This window comes from Magnolia sinica, chromosome 18 (assembly GCF_029962835.1).
Source record: "Magnolia sinica isolate HGM2019 chromosome 18, MsV1, whole genome shotgun sequence".
NCBI lineage: Eukaryota > Viridiplantae > Streptophyta > Magnoliopsida > Magnoliales > Magnoliaceae > Magnolia > Magnolia sinica.
Window position 1 is genome coordinate 7,763,849 of NC_080590.1, and position 24,399 is coordinate 7,788,247.

Consider the following 24,399-nt stretch of genomic DNA (forward strand, 5'->3'; position numbering starts at 1 on the left):
GGATTAGGAGGGATGAGATCAATTTTAAGGGCCTGTTTGGCGGGGCGAATCTCATGGTATTAGGAGGGATGGGATGGGTTTTAAGGTAATGATGGTGGTGTCAGTGGATTGGTTTAAGATCCATTGGATTGCTATATCCCGGGACAAGTTCACTGGGTCTGTTTGGCACGCCTGGCATATCCCGGGATTTTACCTTCCAATCCATCCAACCAAAGGATGGGATCAATTTTAAGGTAATGATGGTGATGTCAATGGATTGTTTTAAGATCCATGGGATTACTTATATCCTGGGACAAGTTCACCGTGTCTGTTTGGCTCGTCATGCATATCCCGAGATATCTCGATATCATCCCTCCTAATACCATGGGATCAGCCGGGCGTGTTTGGGCAGTGGGATTAGAAGGGATTAGGTGGGATGGGATTCATCTAGTCTCGTGCCAATTCCACTTCATGTTTGGGAAGAATGGAAAAGCTTGGAATTAGATTAGATGGAGTTGCATTGGGTCCCGTGTCAATTTCACTCAATGTTAGCAAGTTGTGTGGGTCTCACCACAATGTATGGGCTATATCCACACCGTCCACCCATTTTTCGAGATTATTTTAGAGCATGGGTCAAAAAATCAGGTAAATCTAAAGCTCAAGTAGACCCCACCATAGAAAGCAATGGGGATTGAATACTTACCGTTGAAAACTTCTTTGGGGACACATAAGTTTTGGATGTACCTCATTTTTACGAAAATGAGGTCACATAACAAATGAACAGTTTAGATATAACACGTGTGTTATTCTCAATAATTTCAAATGATTGTGGGTATTCAATGTACCACCATATTACCAACAAAGCATGGCGTTAATCTTATCCCATGGCAACGGAGACAATCCCTGCCATGGATAATAATTATGTTTTTTGAATCCCATCCCACCTAATCCCTTCTAATCCCACCACCCAAACAGGCCCTAAGGTAATGATGGTGATGTCGGTGGATTGGTTTAAGATGCATGGGTTTGTTATATCCCGGGACAAGTTCATTAGTCTGTTTATCTCATTTGGCATATCCTGGGATTTTACCATCCCATCCCTCCCAATCCCTCTTAATCCGCCAGGCCAAACAGGCCCCAAAAATAAAGAATATCCAATGCTAAACTGGATCACACGGTGCGGATTAAATTTGTAACGTTGAAAAGTCTTGGGGGACCACGGATCAAGATATCATCTCGTTTTTTCACTTCATTCGTGTTTATGACCATATCAATGGATGGAAAATAAACAACACGGTGGACCATAAGAAGGTTTCAACGGTGGGTGTCTTAGCGCAGCTGCTTCCTGTGGTTCGGTGCACATGAGCCTTACATTTGCCTCTCTTTTTTTTTTATTTTTTTGCTACTAATCTAAAATGATATAGAAAAATTGATGGATGGTGTGGATAAGAGCCATATATCACGGTAGCCCCTAGGAGCCTCTGCCTGTCCCAAGCTCCAAACAGGCGGTCGTAATATCTAATCCGCGCCCAATTGATGAACGGCCTCGATCTGGCACGTGTCAGTGCGAATAGAAATATATTCGACACCTTAGAGGAGCCTTTTAACCGTTTTGTGCGGAGAGGACAGTAAACTTTATTTAAGGGAGTCATTTTGATACTCTGATAGTGACACTTAATAGACAGGCATATATGTGGAAAACATTGACTCACATTAAAGCGACTAAATTGTAGATTGAAAAAGAAAAAGAAAAAAAAAAAAAAACACCGTTGCTAGATCATGGTAAAAAACAGTATTTGCTGAAGAATCCTAACCACCAATTCGTACGCGCTGTTAAGAAAGGACTATTGCATATTTCATTTTTAACCGTCCAATTAATGTCCACCAATCTATCCTCACCAGATAATCCAATGATCCTCATTTTACCTCATGATACATCTAAAGTGGACCCATATTTTGGACAGTTTAATTGGAATTGATGTTATGCAACTCATGCAGTTTCTAAATAATTTGTAAGTGCCTCCGTATCATCCATCACGCTCAGCCAAAGGACCAAAGTTTCTCTGTCCAAGTCAGAGGATAATGGTAAACGCCTCTCTTGAGATTTATGGCTGTTGTAATATCTATTTATGGCCGTTGTAATTTCCCCCCGTCTTATGACTGCAGACACCTCCATGTGCAAGAGAAACATATCCGAAGTAGTAATAATACCCTGGTTCAAGAGGAATCTAACTGTGTACTGAGTAACTCAAAATGCTAAGGGCGTGTTTGGCCGGGCGCTGGATGTGGTATTAGATGGGATTAGGAGGGACGGGATGGGCAATATCCTGGTATAGGAATGATGAGCCAAACAGATCCGGTGAACTTGTCCCAGGATATGAGCAATCCCATGGATCTTAAGACAATCCACTGACATCACCATCATTACCTCAAAATTGATCCTATCCCTTGGTTGGATGAATTGGAAGGTAAAATCCAAGGATATACAGGGCATGCCAAACAAACCCAGTGAACTTGTCCGGATATAAGCAATCCCATGGATCTTAAGACAATCCACTGACACCACCATCATTACCTTAAAATTGATCCCATCCTACCAAATCCCATGGGATCGGTCCGCCCAAACACGCCCTAAGGGGTTCTGAGTTGACGTGTCACGAGCTTATTTGCTCTAAGATGTGGGGCCACTTCTCTCCTCCGAATGCCAAAACAAATGCCGTTAGCTTCTTTCTTTCTATCTTTCATGCAAGGAGGAAACGTATAAGTATCTACCACTCCTCTGAAATCGGATTGCATACTAAGTTACTTAGTACGCTCTTATGATATGGAGTAAACTTAGTTGGGCCCACTTTGAATGTATATGGTCTATCCATGCCGTCCATCCATTTTTCCATCTAATTTAAGGGGTTTAGCCTAAAATTCAACCATATCCAAAGATCAAGTGGATCATACCACAAGAAATGGGGATAATAATTTCCACTGTTGAAACCTTGCTAGGCTGCACAGTGGTATTTATTTGTCATCCAACCTGTTCATAAGATCATACAGACATGGATGAACTGAAAACACAAATATAAGCTTGATCCAAAACTTCAATGGCCCCCAAGAAATTTTCAACAATTGAAGTTCAATTTAACTGTTTTTGTGATCCATTTGAACATTGTGTATGCTTTATTTTTGGCCTAAAGCCCTAAAATTATCTGAGAAAATGGATGGATGGAGCTGATAAAATACATAAATCATGGTGGACCTCATAGAGTTTACCCAGTACGCTAAGCGTAGCGAGCAATCCGCTTCCCTCTGTTCAAGCAGAAATCGGATTGCTTACCGAGTTACTCAGTACGGTTTTATCATATAGGGTAAACTTAGTTATGCCCACTATGAATGTATGTGGTCAATCCATGCCATCCATTAGTTTTTATAGCTAATTTAAGGCGTTCAGCTCAAATTTTAAGCATATCCAAAGATCAAGTGGATCATACTACAGGAAATAGTAGAAGTAATGATTTCCACTGTTGAAACCTTTCTAGGCCCTATAGTGATTCTTATTTGTCATCCAACCTGTTCATGATATCATGAAGACATGGATGAAGGGAAAACAAAGATATAAGCTTAATACAAAACTTTTGTAGCCCTAAGAATTTTTCAACGGTAGACATTCAATTCACACTATTTCTGTGGTGTGGTCCATTTGAACTTTATATATGATTCATTTTTGGGCTCAAGTGTTGAAATTATATGGTAAAATAGATGAACGGAGTGGATAAGATATATAAATAATGGTGAACGTCACAGAATTTAATCCGCACGCTAAGCCTAATGAGTTAACCGGTATATAATGGAAGCGGATTGCGTCCTACCCCCTGTAGGTTAATGATTTTATCCACGCCGTTAATAACTTTTTTCAGATAATTTTACTGCATGATCCAGAAAATTAAGCAGATTCAGATATCCAGTGGACCACACCAGCGGTGATAATGACATCGACTATTAAAACCTCTCCAAGGGCCACTGTAATGTTTCAACGGTGGAAATTATTATTCCCGATGTTTTCTGTTCCATGGTCCACTTGAGCATTGGAAATTATTCAATTTTGGTCTCAACCATTAAAATGTGCTTGAAAAACGGATGGACAGCGTGGATAGACTACATACATTTACAGTGGGCCTACCATTGAAACCTCTCTAAGCAGCAGTAGATCCTTCTACGTTTCCTCCTTGCACGAAAGAGAGAAAAAGAGAGAGAAGTTGCGTTTGTAGGAGGGAAGCCACCCCACATCTTAGAGCCAATTGGCTCATGACACGTCAACTCAGTATCCCTTAGCATACTGAGTTACTCGGTACACAATCCAATTCCGTTCGGGCGGGGTAGGACGCAATCCCATGATCCTAGCCGTTTGCATGGTGGACTTGTCTTAGATTGACCGTTCACCAACAGTTCTTCAAGTAGAAAGTTCCTAGCCGTGGAAGTCAAGAACATATCAACGGCTTAAATCCTTCAAACATAGTCATCGTTGAAAGCATGAGTACTATCGTCCAAACTACAAAATTTTGGCAGTTGCAAAAATGAAAAGTAATTAATGGTCCAGATTCGGTAAACAAATGTTCATTAATCAGTCCTTCAAATAATCCCACAATGGATCAAAAGGTTTAGATAGTTTAGGTTATTAGACACATCAGCCATCCATCGATTAGAGAGTTAAATAAATAAAATCATTGAATCTTTACATTTAATATCTATGTGAATTAAAGTCCATAAATTGTATTATTTATTTTAAACTTAAAAATTTTCACATTTACGATTAATTAGTGTTTGTTTGGACCAAATCTGGTAGTACCTAATGAACGGTGTAGAATCAGCCACATGATAATACAAGTTTTACACCGCATTTGTTGAATATATGAAGGACAATTGATTTAAGAACAAATTCTTGAAAGGGCGTGCTGTTCACGTGATGGCGACCTTATTACTGAAGAATGTGCGGAGACTAAGGACAAGATAAATATGCATTCGATAAAAGGCTAAGCACGATTAAATAAAAGTAACTGTTACTTTGTAGTTGGCAACATACGAAATCGTCACATATGCAACAATTATTCTTATGATTCCATCAAGGAGTTTATAAATAGCAGAGAAAAATACAATGAGAAGAATCTACAATAAATTAATTAAATTGAATATAACTAACTCAACTCCAACACAACGTTGTTTATCGAGTTGTCTGAAACATTTAGCCTTCTCCATCGCTTAATCGCCTTGAAATTTTAATCTCTAAGATTAACTCAGTACATTCCCATCTTAAGCCGGACCGACTTAATGACAATTACACGATATAATTCTCTTTCATCCATGCATGCATGTTTGATCTTAAGGAAGGTCGTAGTCATAAGAATAATCCACTTACGCTTATGTGTTGAGTCGTAGCTTGTAATGTCAGCATTGCTTATCTCCCGCTCATCAGCACACTGCTCTTAATCAAGTTGATGATTTCGTTTTAGTGGTAAATTTCTATCTTTTCCGCATCCATCTTCAACTTATTTTTGTTCAAAATTATAATTGTTGCACTTTTGAAAGTTCTTAATTTTTAAAGAAAAAATAAGCTCACTAGAAGAATATCATCAACCTCTACAAAATCATCCGATGACGCACTCGGTAGTTGGCTAACTAGACAATTAATTGCACATTCAATCAAGCACCACTCTATCTCAATGTTGGGGGTCGGTGGTTTTAATTTGAATCAAACACAATTAGTTATGGCACAGCCACAAATCTCACACACATACCATGTGGCTGAATTTCAAGCCAACAATGTCGTACCATCGACTTGGATTGGTAGAATTATCTAAAGCTACTATTCACACCATTTATGTTACTATTGAGCCTTGCGGGTGCAATCATACATAGAGAGATCGTGGAACTCATGGCATTGAAAAGAGCGATGAGGATGAGGAAGCAAGAGTTTTTTCCATATTCAAAGGTGTGAGGGTTGAAACTCATGCCCTTTGAAATTGTGCACGTCACTATTATCTCGGTCAAGCCATTTGAGCAGTGGAAATCACATTGGGCCTCATTTAGCATTGTGGATTTGAAATACCTGGAATCAGCAATCCCCTAGATTTGAAATCCTCCATTTGTATTTGTCACATTGACTCAAAATCCCTAGTAATCCAAAAGTAGCTATGCATTTGAATTTAATTACTAAATCAACTTTAATATTCCTAATTAATGTAGGCATGTAATGTTTGATACAATGATTATAATAAGCTTGTTGAAATATATAATTTGGTTGAAAATGATGCAATTCTAAGTCTTGGATGGGCTACAAGCATAGATCACATCTGAGTGACTAACCAATAAATTTTAACTGTTGATTTACATTGACAATGTTTGGACGGCACATGTCATCCTACCTAGGTAACTTTAGTGATGCAGTTGATAATTTAATTGATATTATCAACGTGTTATGTGCCTAATAGATTAGTAGCTTCGTAATACACATGTTACACATGTGACTTGATGTAATCCTAGCCTCCACATTAGATTTGAAACTCCCCTCTTTGTAGAGTTTTGAAATCCTCAATTACTTTATGGTGCCAAACATATGAAGGGATTTGAAATCCCCTCAAATCCTCCCAAACTCATGGTGCCAAATGTCACCTAAATTACTCTTTGAATTTCACATTAAGTTAATGTTTTTAATCTCAATTAGTGAGCATTTATTTGTTGTAGTTGGACTGTTAAATATTTTTCACTTTATCATTTATCAAACGTCCACCAAATAGCTGCTAGTTAGATAACAATATCAACGTATTTTAATTAAAATTAAATTCAGTAAGAAAGCATGGTTTAACTTTGATTCATTATCTTTCCCACGTGTAAGTTGTTGTAGTTATCTTTCACTTTGTCATTTATCAAACGTCTAACAAGTGTAAGTGGTTCTCATTGTACAAGGGGAAAGTATAGTTGAGGAAGCATAGTTTTTAAAGTTTCAGAGATAACCTCTCCCTATTAATATCTGCATATACTTTTCAAATTTTCATAAATACACTTTCATGTTCTCGAGAAAGATGAAGCTATAACTCATCCAAAACGAATTACGTGGGTAAAATTGTCCATAATAGAGATGTAGAGATGTCCGGCACATGCGCACATATCCAATGACTATGAACATGCTTGTCAATTGTCATACGCCACATGGCGGCTGTAACCACTCTTTCCTGCGTCCTAGCTGCGATTGAGGGAAGCGGATTCGCCATCTATATAACTGGTGTATTGATGTCAGCAAGTTCAGTGGGCCTTATCATGAGATATGTGTTATATCCAAACTATCCATCCATTTGGCGAGCTCATATTAAGCCTGGAGACTATAAATAAGACAAATCTAACTATCAATTGGCCCACAAGACAAAAAGGAGTAGGAGATTGAAAGTTTACCATTGAAATCCTTTTATGTGTCGCAGAAGTTTTAGATCAATATGAAATTTATTTTTATTCTTCATCCATGTATTTGTGAACTTATGAAAAGATTGGATGGAAAATAAACATTATGTGGGCCCTAATAATTTTTTAACGGTGAAAATCATTATCCCCGCTGCCATTTGTGGTGTGATCCAGTTGATCTTTGGATATTATTCATTTTTTGGATAATTCTCTAAAATGATCTCAAAAAATGGATGAACAGTGTGGATATAATAAATACATCACTGTGGGGCCATGTAACTTTGATCTCCTTTGAACGGTTGGCTCAGCACGGAGCTCGAGGAGCGTCTACAGCAGATATATAGCTTGTGGTACACCAGCCAATCCACTTCCGCGATTGGGGAACCAGCGATGTAGGTGGGAGTGGGGGACCCTGACCGCATTGTATATTCAGGCCGTCTAACTGTCTTGTCTCATAAGTGAAGCTGATATTCAGGGGGATATAGCGGCCGTTGAACAGCTGCCGTTAAAACTTTCAAGGGTCCAAAACTTTTGTCGCCAACTTAAGGTTTTTAATGGTTAATAACCACTGTTTCCTGTGATGTTGTTCAATGATAATATATTTATTTTTTCATTTTTTAGACAGTGCCCTAAATAAACTGGCAAAACAGATGGACGGTATAAATATACAATGCATGCATCAGGTGGGTCCTACGGTGTTCCCACACACATTGCCGGTCCGGGTGACAGCCGAGTTGCGCTTGTCTTTTGCTTCATCAAACAGACGGACCCACTCGAGAGGTAATATGCATGCCAGAAATCCAAGCCATTCATTCACAGAGCGCAGAAGGAAATGGTGCGGCTTCGGTGGATGCGGGGATCCACCAAGGTGGGTGGGATCCTTGACGGTGGGGCTAACCTTGATGTATGTGAATTATAAATCCTAAACAGTAAACCCTGAATTATATCCGTGCTGTCCATCCATCTTGAATAATCACGGTATAATATCAAAAATGAAGTAGATCAAAATCTCCGATGGACCATAATACAAAAAACAGTAGTAATTGATCATTAAAAACTTCTCATGAGCTATAAAAGTTTTGGATCAGGCTGATATTTGTGTGGTCTCTTCGTCCAAGCCTTTGAGACCTTACGACCGGGTTGGATGACAAATAAACATTATGGGGCTATGAAGTTTTTAATGGTGGGGATTCAATCACTACTTTATCTCGTGGTATGGTCCACCTAAGATTTGGATCTACTTTATTTTTTGACCATAACGTAAAATGAATTATCAAAATGAATGGATGGTGTGGAAGTAAGGCATATCCATCACACTGGGCCCCACAGTTAGGGATTCACCGACCTCGGATCCACCCAAACCACGCCCAAAGGAATCAGGCCATGTACCATTTTTTGTACTAGGCTTTTTCACCGCTCAGTACCGTTATCTGGCACGTGTGCCATCCGAGCGGAGAACATGTACCTAACCCGCATTCTCGCAAACCCAGCTGATGCATAGGACCTGCTACGTGTGAAATGGCCGAACGCTTTCCACGAAGGTAACTATGGGTCTCGGTACTACAGCAGTTGGGTTTCATGTCATGTTTTGTCATCTAAACCGTTGATCCACGAAAGACATGGATGGAGGCAGCTGCCCTAAAGTCTTCGAGATTGAAAGATCCTAAACCTGATATCAACGTTTAAGGAGCGGTCCATATTCAAATAAAATGAGTTAAAAGATAAATTGTAAAAGAATTCTAAAGCTAACAGCTTTATTACCAATCTTCCTCTGAGGCCCATCATATAAACGGGTTGGATGACTGAAAAATGGACCCAGACTCAACATCTCTAATCCCAGCCTAATACTCTATCAGTACGCCAAGATGTACAGTAGCAAACCTCTTTCCCACGAGCCGAGAGACGGGACATGTATGTTACGTACTTTGCGCGTAGAAATACAACTGAAATACAACTTCTCTCCAGAAGTACCCTAACGTTCCGGCTACAATGGAGGGGAGGGTTACAACAGATAAACCCAGTTCCATCATAACCGCATATCATGGCGGGAACCAATCTTGACCGTTAAATCTAACTTTAACAATATTTTTTTTATAGCCCCCATCTGGGATGGTTGGGTTTGTTCCATCAGTGTATTATTTGAGATATGGTCCACTCCCAATGAGCCTTGGTATTTGGACATTGTAAATTGATGCACGTGTACGCCACTTGTACGGCGGATGAGTCATGGCAGGAAATTGCCATAGCTACTGTGATCGAGGCTGTTATAAGCAAGGACCATAAATTACGAATCATCAGTCATCGAACTATCCTGAATGTGCGTCAGTGATCTGAAAATGGACGGTTGAAATATGGTGACAGAAAAATAGAAATAGGAGAGTGCAATATTTGAGATCCTGCGATCTATATGGAAGGATCTATGCTTCATGTCATCACGTGGAGAGTAGAACGCACGTGATAAATAAGATTGATGGCACACGTGTCAGACATCTGGCCATTCAGGCGGTAGGGTGCACTGCGAACATTCATCTGGTGCGTTCATAACACGCACTATCTATGACTATGAACGATCTGGTCTTTGACAAGCGTGCCGCCCACGCAAATGCGTTCCCCTCGTGGGGTTGAGTTTTGTCTGGATTTTCAGTTTGTGCGAGTGGGCCCACGATCAGTGATCCAAACCGTTGGCACGGAAGTGCATTGGGTGGTGACCCACCAACCCAGCTGGGTGGCGTTGGCCCCACTGTAATTTATTTGTTTTATCCACACCGTCCGGCCATTTTGCTGGCTCATCTTAAGAAATGGTACAAAAAATGAAGCAGATCAAAAGCTTAAGTAAACCACGCCACTGGGATCGGTGGTGATTGAACGCCGATCTTAAAAGCTTCTTAGGCCCACACGTTTTGTATCAAGTTGATATTTGAGTTCGTGTGACCTTAACGGCAGGTTGGACGGCAAATAAACATTATGGTGCGCCGAAGAAGTGTTAGGTTCAACAGTAGATGTTATTATTCTCACTGTTTTGTGTGGTGTTGTCTACTTGACCTTTTGATCTGGTTCATTTTTTGATTCATGACATGGCAAAGCAGATGGACGGCATGGATATAAAACACAAACATCATGGTGGCCCCACAACCCCTAACACCACCTAGATGGGTGGGGTTGGGTTCATCATCCAATCCCCTTCGTGCTGGCATGGGATTGTTATTGCGTAGGACGCGGATTAGATGCTAAGAGCCTGTTTGGCCAAACCGATCCCAAGGTATTAAGAGGGATGGGATCACGATATCCCGGATATGCATGACGAGCCAAACACACCTGGAGAACCTGTCCTGGGATATAAGCAATCCCGTGGATCCTAAAACAATCTACTGATACCACCATCATTACCTTAAAATTGATCCCATCCCTTGGTTGGACGGATTGGAAGTTAAAATCTCAAGATATGCATGCTATGCGTGCCAAATAGACCCAGTGAACTTGTCCCGGGATATAGCAATCCCATGGATCTTAAACCAATCCACTGACACCATAATCATTACCTTAAAATCCATCCCATCCCTCCTAGTCCCCTGGGATTCACCTGGCCAAAAAGGCCCTAAAAGGGATCATTTGCAATGTGGATTAGAGGGGATTGGAAATCCAAAGGGTTTCTAATCCCTTCTTTGAGGGGTTTGCTATTTACGGTGAGAGTTTGGATTACACCTAAAATCATTTTAATAGTTGCATGTGTGACATGTGTGTGTCACTGTACACTATTATTCTATTGAGCACATGGCCCACTAATGATGATCAACACCGTCCAAACATTGTCCATGTAAATTAGCACCGTCCAAACATTGTCCATATTAATCAACGATTAAAAATCATTGATTAGTTACTTAAAAATGATCTTGTGCTTGCGGTCCATTCGGGACTCGGAATTTCATCATTTTCAGGCAAAGTATATATTTCAGCGGGCTTATCACAACAATAGTGTCAAAAATTTTATATCTTACTAATTAAAGATATTAAAGTTGATTTAATAATTAAATTGAAACCCCCATAAATATACCATGCATAAGTATTTTTGGATCAAAGTTGATTCACACTCCAGGGTGCCAAACACAATGTGAGGATTGCAAATCCAGGGGGTTTCCAGTCCTTGGATTCCAAATCCAGGGGTCTAAATCCATGCTCCCAAACAGGCCCTAACAGGTTGAGTAGCCACGGGCTCCGCTTAAGTGCTGTCATCAAGTTTTGTGGGACTCACCATGATGTATGTGTTGTATCCACACCGTCCATCCATTTGGAGATATCAGTTTTGGGTATGAGTCAAAGAATGAGTTAGATCCAAAGCTCGAGTGGACCCACCACTGAAAATAGTTGACGGAGTGCCGCTCATAGTTATAAATTTCTTAGGACCACAAAAGTTTTTGATCAAGCTAAAATTTGTGTTTTCCCTTCTTCAATGTTTGTCTTAACTTATGAACAAGTTGGATCATAGATAAACATCATAGTGACCTTAGGAAGGTTTCAATGGTTGCGTCACTCTTCCCACTTTTTTTTTATGGTGGGATCCACTCAAGCTTTAGATCTAGCTTATTCCTTGGCTCATGCCTTAAATTGATATCTCCAGATGGATGGACTGTGTGGATACAACAAATACATCATGGTGGGTCCCACAGAACTTGGTGACGTCACTTCAATAGCGGCTCTCGCAGCTTAACCCGTCAGTATCTAATCCCTGTCCGATTGCGTAGTGTGGAATACAGCACCCAATGGTTACTGTGTTCACGTGGCAGAGTACGCGGATTTCCAGCGAAGGGGCTTTGGCACGAAGTTCCTGCGGTGGATGCTAAGTGGGGCCCACAGTAATGTTTGTGAGAAATCTACACCGTACATTCGTTGTGGAAGCTCATTTTAGAATATAATACATAAGATAAGGTGTATAAAAAACTCAAGTGGGCCAGAAGAGAAGGAAAACTGGAAAAATATTTTCTACTGTTAAAACCTTCGTGGGATCTGCATTTATATTTATATTCTATCAAAACCGTTTACAAGGTCATTCCCAATCGAACGAAGTGAAAACACAAAAACCTTAGCCCGATATGAAACTTCGTGGCCATACCAATGTTTCAAACGGTGGCCAATGAATCTACACTGTTTCCTCTGGTACGGATCACCTGAGTTTTTGATACATTTCATTTTTGTCCGCATGTTTCAAATTGATCTCCCAGAACTGATAAACGGTGTGGATTTATCACAAAGGTGGGATCCACCTAGCGTCCCAATGCCGCGTGAACCTCCTTCCAAAGCCTTTAGCAGCAAATCCGCGTCCGTGCTCCCTTAAGCCTGTCATAACGTAAGTGTTATATCCACACGGTGCATCCATTTTCTGATCACAACCGTTGTCTAGATGGTTGGGATCTTTGAAGCATGGAGCATACCGTACGTTTCAGCATTGCTACATTGCATGCGTCACAGCGCTGGCCTGAATGGCACGACAAATTTCGTTCTTGGCAAGTTATCGTACAGTAGTTTTTCAAGATATTTTCAGATTTTGACTTTTTCCTACGGAAATAATATCTTGCCGAAAATGTTAAAAATTATTTGTTTGTAAAACAATAAACTAATTAAGAAAGGTATCTGTAAAATTAGTTAATTTAACTTCTAAATATTTATTTACTTATCATCGTATATTCAGTTCATACTGCGATAATTTAATGAAAATTTAAAAATACCGACATCTTGAAATTCCTGCGAAATCTCGGAAATATTTGACACATTGGCCTAGTTAGTCATCAAATACGGTGTAGAATACGAGAATATTATACATGCACACAGCCATCACAAACGGCGTACGTGTATTCATATACCAACCGGCCAAATAGTGGGGGCCGGCCATGGCTCTTGAATCACATTCGTTGGATCATCCGTTCAGTATAATCTGAAGGGTTTGGATTGAATCACAATGCGAAATGCGTGATTTTTAAAAATATAATTCTATGCTTCGTAGCGAAGAAAGCAAGTACAACTTCCCTTGGAAAGAAAAGAGAGCTGATCTCATCCAAGAAAGGTGCATGAACTTCACATGCAACTTTCTTCGCCATTTCTTGCCAGCGCATAACATTCACGCGATATCTGAGCCGTGAAAATGGTGGGCCATGCCATGTAGATTATTTTTGAGAATCAGGCTGCTGCATTCATTAGCTGATCCTCACCGTTGAAAATCCGTGGAAGCTTGCTCCAACTCACCATACAGGTCTGGCCTACTTAGCGAGTGAGAGGGGATTTTCATGGAAGGTGATCTTAGGGTAGTGGTTCATCTTTTAACGGTACGGATGCGCCAATGGAAAGATGTGGGTGGATGGGAACTTTCCCTCGAGCAACGGATGCGAACAACGTCATTTGATAATTCTTTACACAGTCCCTTGGCACTTCTTGTTTGTTACTGGCCATCCATTTACACGGTACCTGGCTACGATGGTGGATACAGTTACCTTTATGACGGGGAGAGCATGAACGTGCATAATCACGTGCAAGTCGAGCAAGCGCCAACATCTGTGCATGAGAGGAAGCATGTGTGTGCTGGTCCGTTCTTTTCAGCGGTGTAGCTCACCTGATGATCTCATGGGCCTGATTTCTTTCGAATTCTCATAATCTTGGTGGGGTTCACTTGATACACAGGTTGGATGGCAAACATGGTGGCCCCACCGTTGAAAACAATGGAAAGCCACCCAAAAGCCACCCATGGCCACTTGATGGTTGGTTTTTGGGGGCCACCTTTTTGCACGGTTTGGATGGTATGAAAAAATCATGGTGGGCTCCAAACGGGTCCGGTCTCATAAATCACTCCTAAACAGATAATCAACCTAGAGAAACAAGTAACCGCTCAATGTGTGACCAGAAAATATTAAATACTCCGCATAGTAAATGGATCATATGCATGCTTACATCTACATCCACGTGGTAGCGTACATGTGTCAAGTTAAACCGTTTTAATAATCATCTCCAACAAGGATGGTGCATTGCATAAGAAATTACATTGATTGATGATCACATGGTCGAGATCTAAGTTCAACAAAAGGACAGTTAAAAGTACAATGATCAATGGTCATTTTCATTGGACATAATCAAAATTTCGTGCTTTGGTTGCGTTCTATCATTGTTGGGAAATTTCCATGGCTTGGATTCTCTTGATTGAATGAGGAGACTGAATGCCACGTGTTTCTGGCATGCGTCCATTCAGTTTATGGTCTGTATGCAACTGGCATACATGTACTCGATCCTGACTATCCAAATCGGTGGTCACCATTTGAACGGAGTGGATATTGAGAACGACACTCGTTGGTCAATCCTACCCAATTGATATGTTGCAATCAATTGAGCGGTTTAGAGTACAACATTCAATGTTCGAGGAAAAGTTTCCATCGACCGGATGATTAAGGTCTTCCATACATTAGTGTAAGTTATTGTTCATGCATATTTACATGAATTTCTGCGAATTGGACGGTCTGGATTTATTATAGTCCCGGTGGATGTGTGCATGTGTAAAATTTTTCATACTCCTCCCTGCTGTCATATATTTTCTCAGTAAAACCTAACTAAAATAGGAGAATGCATCATATTGGCAACAAAAGTCGGTCACATACAGTCCCACCCAACCGCACAAAGGAGAGACGTTAGACTACGGCGTGTGTTCAGCAGAATCTGTAAAGCCATGGCAAATCAAGAACCGTTGGCTTGGCATGCATGTCCATCGATCTAAAACGTTCAAATCTTGGGACGATGATCGGATGCTGATAATCATCCGTTCACCGTTACTTTATCTTAAAACCCATTGCCAGGGCTTTGATGCCTTGCAGCTAGAACTAAACAAGCTTATCTACACTGGGAATGGATTAGGTGCGGCCCGGCCTCACCAAACACGGCATGGCCCTGACCGTGGGCCCCACCTTAATGTATGTGTGGTATATCCACGCAGTCCATCCTCTCTGCCCTATCACTTTTAAGGCATGAGCCCAAAAATGAAGTTTATACAATCTCAGGTGGACGGTACTACAAGAAAAAGTGGCGATTGAACGGCCATAATAAAAAATTTCCTGGGTCCCACTGTAACGTTTATTTGTCATCCAATCTATTGGTAGGGTCACAGAGACCTTGATGAAGGAAAAAAAAAAAAAAAAACAAATATCAGTTTGATAAAAAAAAAAAAAACCTTTCGTAGTTTACAAGAAGTTTTTAATAATCAATCATTGCTGTTTCCTTTAGTGTGGTCGAACTGAGATTTGGATCCATTTCATTTTCCGTCTAAATCTCTAAAAAAAAGTTGTAAAAACAGATGGGCGGCATGGATGTACCACAAATACATCAAGATAGACCCCACGGTCAGGACTGCAGCGTGTTGGGTGAGGTTGGGCCGGCCTAATCCGCTCCCATCCACACCAGTACACGTGGCATTGGCCTCAAATCCGAACAGCCCACGTAGCGAGACTCACTATAGATTGATCAATTACTAAGCACATTTATTAGTAAAATCCTGACCTTTGGTTGACGGACTTCTTCGCTTTTGCTGCATTTACGGTCAGTTAGATGTCTACCATTCTACTGTTGGGATCATAGCTCCAGTCTAATTTATTTTTGTTTAAAATCATAAACCATAAAAAAATGGGTCCCACGGGCTGCACGGTTCGGATATGAGGCACGTGCCACGCGTAAGGTAGAAAGCCACACGATTGCGCGTTACCCCGAAACTCATCCACAGTGGGCCTATATCACTGTCGGTCTAGATCGAGTCACACGCACGCAAGGCTTACCGTGGCTTAGTTACCACAATTTAGTAGTACGCAAGAAACGCACGGCAATAGGAAATAGAACCGCAGGCGAGCAAGCAATGCAGAGCGCAGAGTATCGGAACTAGACTTGTCTGCAGAGCACAAAAGCGTCCTCAATCATGATGAGTGAAGCCTGTTTCGCTAATCCGGACCATTGGTTCGGTGCGTTGCGTCTTTTATGGCAATCTTGATACTTTAATTTGTGGCTTATAAACGGACAGTAGAAGATAACAAATGAAGCAGAAGAGACATTTAACGGGTACATCCATAATATTTTGTAGGTCTACATCCATGTTGAGACGAAAAACATCAATGGTCTAGATTAACGATTCATGGGCCACGTTTGTGAGAATTGAAAACACGTGCATATACCGTTCAAAGATACGGGCCACGTATGATATAACTCGTCAGCAAAGCAACTCCCAGGAGCGCGTCCCTTCGTCTCTCTCTTCCACTTTTTTTTAATCCTTCGCTTATTACTCTGCCCTTCTTTCCAAAAATCCAGATTCGACTCTCTTTCTCTCTCGCTCGCTCGCTCGCGTCATGATTCCCGCCACTCTCTTCAATCTCTCTCCCACCGTTTAAAACCCTAACATCTTTCTCTTTCTCTCTGCAAATCGTCTTCAGGTAAATAATCATCCAAACCCTCCCTCTCTGGATGCAATTCACGGGCTCTTCGTTGCTCCTCCCAAATGCTGATTTCTAGGGTTTCTTTCTCTTTATTCACATTTTCTTGATCTGTTTTATGCTCGTTTAGATTCTCTGATCGGTAGATCTGTTCCTTTTCTATTGCAGAGAAGAGAAAATTTAGTAGAACGACGGTTCGGATTTATGTCCCTCAATCAATCTAGGGCCGAGAAGAGCGAGGCCCAGGCGAGGAAACCGGGTCGATCCGGAAGCTCTAACTACCAAAGGAGCTCCTCGGGTGGGGCAGGGAAGGGTGGCAGCGGGACTAGCTTAGCTCCACCTAATTTGGATGAGCAAAAGCGTGACCAGGTTTGTAGTTGCCAGATAGGTTTAATATAGCTTTCTCTTCTTTTGTTATAAACTTATAATGATAGTAGGGCGATGTGATTCACTTAATAAAAGGGAGAGAGATGGTGGGGCGATATTATGTCTTCCAGTATGCCTTTATGAATAACCAATTCACCATCATCTTGTGCTTGACTCGCTGCCACCGTCTTATTATTATTATTATTATCTAAAAAGTAATGTAATTTATTAAGAGAGCCAAGAGGCCAACACAAACAAATGCAAACCGAAACAAACCAAGATACAAGTAGGAAATCAGGGCACCCACTTGGTGAACAATTTAGCCCGACCAATAGTGCCCAAAAGAAAGCCACTTCTATTCTGGAAACAAGGTTTATTCTTCTCGCCCCACAGAGTCCAAAGAATGGCAAGCAACGCCCCACAGTGTTGAGATTTCTCCTACAAGGAGGGAACCATAAACCCCCATGACCCTGGGCCTGAGAAGCAACGGGCGACCGAGACTGCACACACTCCCATCACCCGGACAACCCACCACACTTGCTGCACAATAATCTTCAAGCATGTTGCCAATCAGCTGATATCACACTGATGTTAAAGAGTTAAAAAAAAATTGTATATGGTACTATTGGTCTTCCCTGCATCTTCAGTACAAGTTTCCGACAACTGTGTATTCTCAAAGTAACATAGCCATAAGCAACTATTGTTGTTAGTCTCATATCTTCAAATGTGACGTGTTTAAAAGTTTGTAAGTCTACTTTGCAGGCACGTCATATTTCTGTTAGAGGCGTGCCCACGATGCCTATCCCTCCTGTTCTTAAGCAGCAGCAGATGAGGAAGGATGTCGGTAGCATGAACCAGTCTAACACAGCATCATCTCATCCACAACCACAGACAAAGAGGGATATACACATTTCTATTCCAGCTGCCCCTGCCGCGACAGCCCAAAAGTCTTCTGTCCTGCCCATGACCGGAATGTCTATGCCCATGCCATTTCAGCAGCCACAAGTTCCTATACAATTTGGTGGCCCTACCCCACAGATTCAGTCACAGGGTGTCACGGCCCCTTTACTGCAAATGCTACCTGTGGGCAATGCTGCCCAGGTTCAGCAGCAGGTTTTTGTTCCAAGTCTCCAATCTCATCCATTGCAGCCTCAAGGGATGATGCATCAGGGACAAAGCCTGGGCTTTGCACCTAAGATGGGTCGTCAAATGGTCCCCCAGTTGGGCAACCTCGGAATTGGAATGCCCCCGCAATTTACTCAACAGCAGGCTGGAAAATTTGGTGCTCCTCAAAAAGCTGTCAAGATAACTCATCCAGAAACTCACAAACTTGATAATAAAAGGACAGACTCGCATTTGGATGTTGGCTCCTCGGGGCAAAGGTCTCATCCTAATGTGCCCCCTCAATCTCAGCCCATTCCATCCGTCTCTCCTGCTCATTCAATCAATTACTATCCTATACCCAATTCTTATAATTCCGCTCCCATCTTCTTTCAACCTTCGTCTTCTCTTCCTTTAACAGGCTCCCAAATGACTCCCAGTTCCTCTGCATCAAGATATAACTACTCCGTTGGACAAGGTGGGCAAGCCATATCTTTTATGAACCCCTCTGCTATGAACCCCTTGCCTGTTAGTAAGGCCGGGCCTCCTGTGCAGGGCATGTCCGAACCCATGAATGTGGAACGCACTCATGATGGTCATGTAATGGTTTCTGCCCCAACAGCTTCGGTTCAGGTGACAGTGAAGCCACCTGTTGTTCCACTTGCAGCAAAGGCTGGTATCTCTTCTGTGGCAGTGAATCCATCTACTGTCAAGGGTGAGCCATCCAAGTTACTGAGATCACCTGGTGAAGCTAGTGCTCATCATCAGCAAAGGGAAATTGAGATGGTTTCAGAAAATAACTTTCAGCAGCCAAAATCTGAAGGGAGAAGTGCAAGTTCTGCCCCTGCTATGCTTTCAGATTCGTCTGAAAGTGCCCAGAAACTTGAAGGGAGAAGTGCATATAACATGAGCAGTGGTCCAGTTTCTACTTCATTGTCAGCATCCAAGGATAGGATCTCTTTGGAACAGAATAGAGCCAAGGGTGCTGCAGGAAAGAAGAAAAAGAGAAGGGAATTTCATTTGAAAGCAAATGCTGCAGGGACAAGTTCTGACCTGTATATGGCTTACAAGGGTCCAGAGGAGAAGCCTGAGACAGCTATTACTCCAGAAATTGTGGATAGTACTTCTGATGTCAAGCAGGTATCTGCAGATGCTACTGAGAAGGATCTTCCAGCAACTGAGGATGATGCGCAGAGTAAAGCGGAAATCGATGATTGGGATTGGGAAGACGTGGTGGAGATTTCCAGTCCAAAACTGAAAACGTTAGAAAATGGGGAACAGTTAGATGGTGCCGGTAAGCATGACGATGAATATGGAAGTGGAGTTTCACGTAAAAAGAAGTACTCTAAAGATTTCCTCTTGACGTTTTCAGAGCAATATACCGACCTTCCTTTAGGTTTGGAGATTGGATCTGATATAGTAGATGCCATAATGAGTGGTCCGGTGGCTAATCCCCATCTTGTCGAACGTGAATCATATCCAAGTTCTGGAAGGATTACAGATAGGCCAAGTGGAGGATCTCGTCCTGACCACCGTGGTAGCAGTATTGTGGATGATGACAAATGGAGCAAAGCACCTGGCCCTTTTGCTTCTGGACGTGATCCACGTCTGGATGTTGGTCATGGTGGTGCTGTTATAAATTTTCGGCCTGGCCAATGTGGCAATCACGGGGATTTACGGAATCCACCTGGACAGCCATCTGGTCAGTATGGTAGTGGGATTCTCTCCGGGCCTATTCAGTCATTGGCATCTCCAGGAGGGATGGCACGGAATAGTCCTGATGCTGACAGGTGGCAGCATGCTCCTGGCATTCATAAAGGTTTGATTCCTTCTCATGAGCAATTGCACACAATTTTCATTGGTGTCCTATAAAAGTTTTATATCGTGCAAATATTTTTTTATGTACGGTTCAAATAAGGTTTCTCACATGGTGAAAGGAGTGGATTACACATAAGTTATGAAGGAACCATAGAGCTTGTGTGGTTCAATCCACTCATGTTTCCGTGGCCGCGCACCACGTGACTAGTTGACCAGACTTCGTTGCGTATGCGTGACGCGGATTGCGTGATGTGGACACACCACCGACCTCGTGGTGTTTTGACGTGGCAAATTTCTATGACCCTAACCTGATTTATGTGTTATATTCGCACTGTCATATCCACGCTGTCATTTGATCATTTTAAGACATGAGCCCAAAAATTAAAAAATTCAAAGCTTAAGTTGACTGCACCATCAAAAGTTGTTGGGCTTAAACGCTTACCATTGTAAACTTTTCAGCACCACAGAAGTTTTGAATCGAGTTGATATTTGTGGTTCACCTTCCTCTTGGTCCGTCTAACTTTTTTAACAGGTTGTATGGAAAATAAACATATATTGGACCCTAAGAAGGTTTCAATGGTGGGTATCGTTATCCCCTTCATTCCTGTCGTATGGTCTACTTGTGCTTTGAATCTCCTATTTCTTAGCTCATGTTTTAAAATGATCTTAAGAAATGTATGGACAGTGTCTATATAACACATGCACGATGGAGGAGTGACATAACTTTGCCATGTCAACACACCACCGTGGTCGGCGCAATCAGCTCATAACGTACTAGGACAGGTCGAGTTTCATGACGAGGAAGCGGATTAGCTTCCGCCCCTCATGTTCCAAGCTCGAGACAGATTGGGATCCGATGGGACGCCATGATGTATGGATTACATAAACACTGTTCATTCATTTTTTCATGTCGTTTTAGAATTTGAGCCCCAAAAAAAAAAAAAGAATATCCAATGCTAAACTGGATCACACAGTGGGGATTAAATTTGTAACGTTGAAAAGTTTTGGGGAACCACGGATCAAGATATCATCTCGTTCTTTTTTTTTCGCTTCATTCGTGTTTATGACCATATCAATGGATGGAAAATAAACAACACGGTGGACCATAAAGGTTTCAACGGTGGGTGTCTTAGCACCGCTGCTTCCTGTGGTTCGGTGCTGATTCCCTCTTTTGGACAGGAATGGAGGCAGGCGGCTTGAAGAAGCAGAGGTCGATAGTGTCGCGCCCTCCGATGGACGTAGTCCTCTCATCTGAGCTAAGGACGAAGGTGACTTCGAAGATGAGGAAGACTTCTGAGGCTGAACCTGCTTTAGCTGCAGTCATAACCTCTACTCCCGTCGCCAGACCTTTTCCTGCTGTGGCCATGACCTTCTCAACCGAAGTTGTGCCCGTCATGGCTCCATCTGAAGCCGTTCCCATCGCTCCCCCGACCCCTGCCCCTGAAGCACGAGCCCCCGAGGCCCCTGTCGGAGTCGAGCCCATCACCATCTCGAAGTCATCTGCAGAGGAGCAAGCTCCTGAGGTTTCGCCTTCAGGGGTAAGGAGAGAGGTGGTTGGGGAGATTCCTGGTTCTGTTGTCCCTGTACGATCTGTAGCTCACTACCCTACCGCTAATGCTGAGCTCTTAGTCGGCCGAACCGACGCCCTTGTCAGATATACTACCACGCTTGAGGCTGCTGCTCAAGCTTCCGTGGTCAGTGGGGTCGGAGGAACTTCTGAGCCCACTTCAGAAACTCTGCCTTCCGGTTATCACATGGCTTTGCTGAACCCGTGGGCGGCCAAGCATGCACCAGAGGCAAAGATAGCCGCCACCCTCTCCCTACGTCACATCAACTTCATGAACGATTACGCGGCAGTTTGTTACCAGTCGCTACCAATGATGGTGGAGGTGAAGGAGAGGTTGAAGGAGATGGAACGGCTTGAGGCGGAGAGGGCTAAGTTTGTGGTGGAGAAGGCAGAGCAAGAGGCGCGGATGGCCAAACTCGAGGCACAGAGGGTTAAGCTCAAGAAACTGTTGGAGGCTTCAGCTGCGGAGCGAGAGGAACTGAGAAGGGCAGCTGCCAGGGGTCGAGTGAGGGAGCTAGCGCTCCAGGGCGAGGTTAACCAACTCCAAGCTCGCTTGGACGTGGCCAACCCTGAAGTCAGGCACCTACGGGAGGCAGTTAGGTGTCTAGAGATCTCTCTCGAGGATGCAGAAGGTGATGCCTCACGACTAGAGAAAGACCTCGAGAGGGTGAGGCACAAAGCTACCGAGGGGTTGGCTCAACAGCGGACTGTTCTCGAGGCCGTGGCTGCTGCAAATCAAGAAAGACTACGAGGTGAACTTGAGGCCCGAGCAGCTTCGCAAGTTACCGTAGCAGTTGCAGCATATAAGGAGTCGGCGGAGAGGGCTAGAGAAATGGACAAGTTATATTTCTTTGGCTACAATACCGGCTTCGACACTTGCCTTGCCGAGGTTAAAAAGTTTTATCCGACCATTGACCTCGACGCTCTTGCTGCAGACAAGGCTGAGGATGCCGAACCAGTCGCGGCAGATGATCCTGAGAGTGCTCCTCCTTTCGTCGAGGCCGGCCCTGACACTCAGCCCCCCAGCTCGGTGGCTGGTCCCTCTACTCGGAGGGAATGAGACTTTTATTATACATATTTTTTTATATTTCATGGATAAAATTTTTTTTTTATGAATGAATGATCCTTGGGAGGTGGCATATTCACATGTGTTAATTGTTGTGATGATTTTTTGTTGTTAGTATTTAAGGATCGACCTTTTGAGAGGTCAACCGCCCCACGAATTGCGCGCCCCTTAGTAGTTTTCATAGGTTTGTCATTGTGTGATGAGCCGACCCATTTTTTAGGGAATCGGGTCATCTTGGGGCTTTTCCCCTACGTTAAGAGGATCCCCTTGTAGATTTTCGTGGGTTTAACGTTCTGATCCCTTCTTTAAGGATCGGTCTGTTAGCCTTTGCTCATGAGAGGTAACCTTTCATTTGTAGATAAATCGCACAAGTAGATTATGTAGAAAGACTTTTATTATGAGTCTTAAAAGGCTAGTAGCTCCGAACAGTACATTTATTGAGGGTCTACAGCGGCCAATAGATTTTCATGGATAGTAGATCTTCATGTGCTCAACATTCCAAGGGTGGGGGAACTAACGTCCTTCGAGGTCCTCCAAGTGGTAGGAGCCTGGATGGGTTGATCTGACCACACAGTAAGGCCCTTCCCAGTTGAGCCTAAGTGTCCCAGCCCCCAGCTCGGTTATATTTTGGAAGACGCGGCGGAGGACAAGATCCCCTGACCTGAACCGCCTCGTCTTGACTCTAGAGTTGTAGAATCGTGCCACTTGCTGATGCCGAGCGAGCGGCAACTCGGAGTCTGGTGACCTCCTTAGTTTCTTCCAGCAGATCGAGATTCACTGCGACTTGCTCGGTATTCTGGTCCTCCTGGTAATTTCTGACCCGGGCTGTTGGGAGGCCAATCTCAACTGGGACAACTGCCTCCGAGCCCTAAGATAGGAAAAATGGAGTTTCTCCAGTAGACGACTGAGTAGTAGTCCTGTAGGCCCAGAGAACAAATGGGAGCTCCTCAACCTAGTTACCTTTCGCTTTCTCCAACTTCGTTTTAAGATGGTGTTTGATGACCTTGTTCACGGCTTCCACTTGTTCGTTGAACTACGGATGCCGAGGTGAGAAATAGGCGTTCGAGATGCCGAGCCCCTTGCACATGCCTCAAAACTTATCATTGTCAAACTGCTTGCCGTTGTCAGAAACGATAGTGCACAGGACTCCAAACCGGTGGATGATGTTCTTCCAGACGAAGTCGATTACTTTCTGTTCAGTAATCTTGGCTACAGGTTCAGCCTCAGCCCATTTAGTGAAGTAGTTGACCGTGACAATAGCGAATCTCACATGTCCTTTCTCTATGGGCAAAGGTCCAATGATGTCAATCCCCCACTGAGCGAATGACCACTGCTCGCTCATGGGGGTCATTTCTTCTGCAGGTTGCCTTGGTATAGCTGCGAACCTCTGATACTTGTCACATCTTCGGACGTAATCTTTCGAGTCTTCTCGATTGGTCGGCCAAAAGTACCCTTGGCAGAGTATCTTCAGAGCCAAGGCTCGGCCACTGGAGTAATTTCCGCATATGCCTTCATAGTTCTCACGTATTACATAGTCCACTTCCTCGGGTCAGAGACATCTGAGGTAGGGCTGTGAGTGTCCCTTCTTGTATAAGACCCCATCCAAGACAATATATCGAGTA

General features: G+C 42.9%; 1 protein-coding gene across 1 annotated transcript; it reads left to right on the forward strand.

The window, feature by feature from the left end:
* Positions 1-19,164: 19,164 nt before the first annotated feature.
* LOC131233128 (uncharacterized) lies at positions 19,165-22,951 on the forward strand. The gene is made up of 2 exons (XM_058229732.1): positions 19,165-20,145; positions 21,324-22,951. Exons 1-2 carry the CDS (start codon positions 19,176-19,178, stop codon positions 22,769-22,771), a joined length of 2,418 nt encoding a protein of 805 aa, XP_058085715.1. The 5' UTR covers positions 19,165-19,175; the 3' UTR covers positions 22,772-22,951.
* The last annotated feature ends 1,448 nt before the right edge of the window (positions 22,952-24,399 follow it).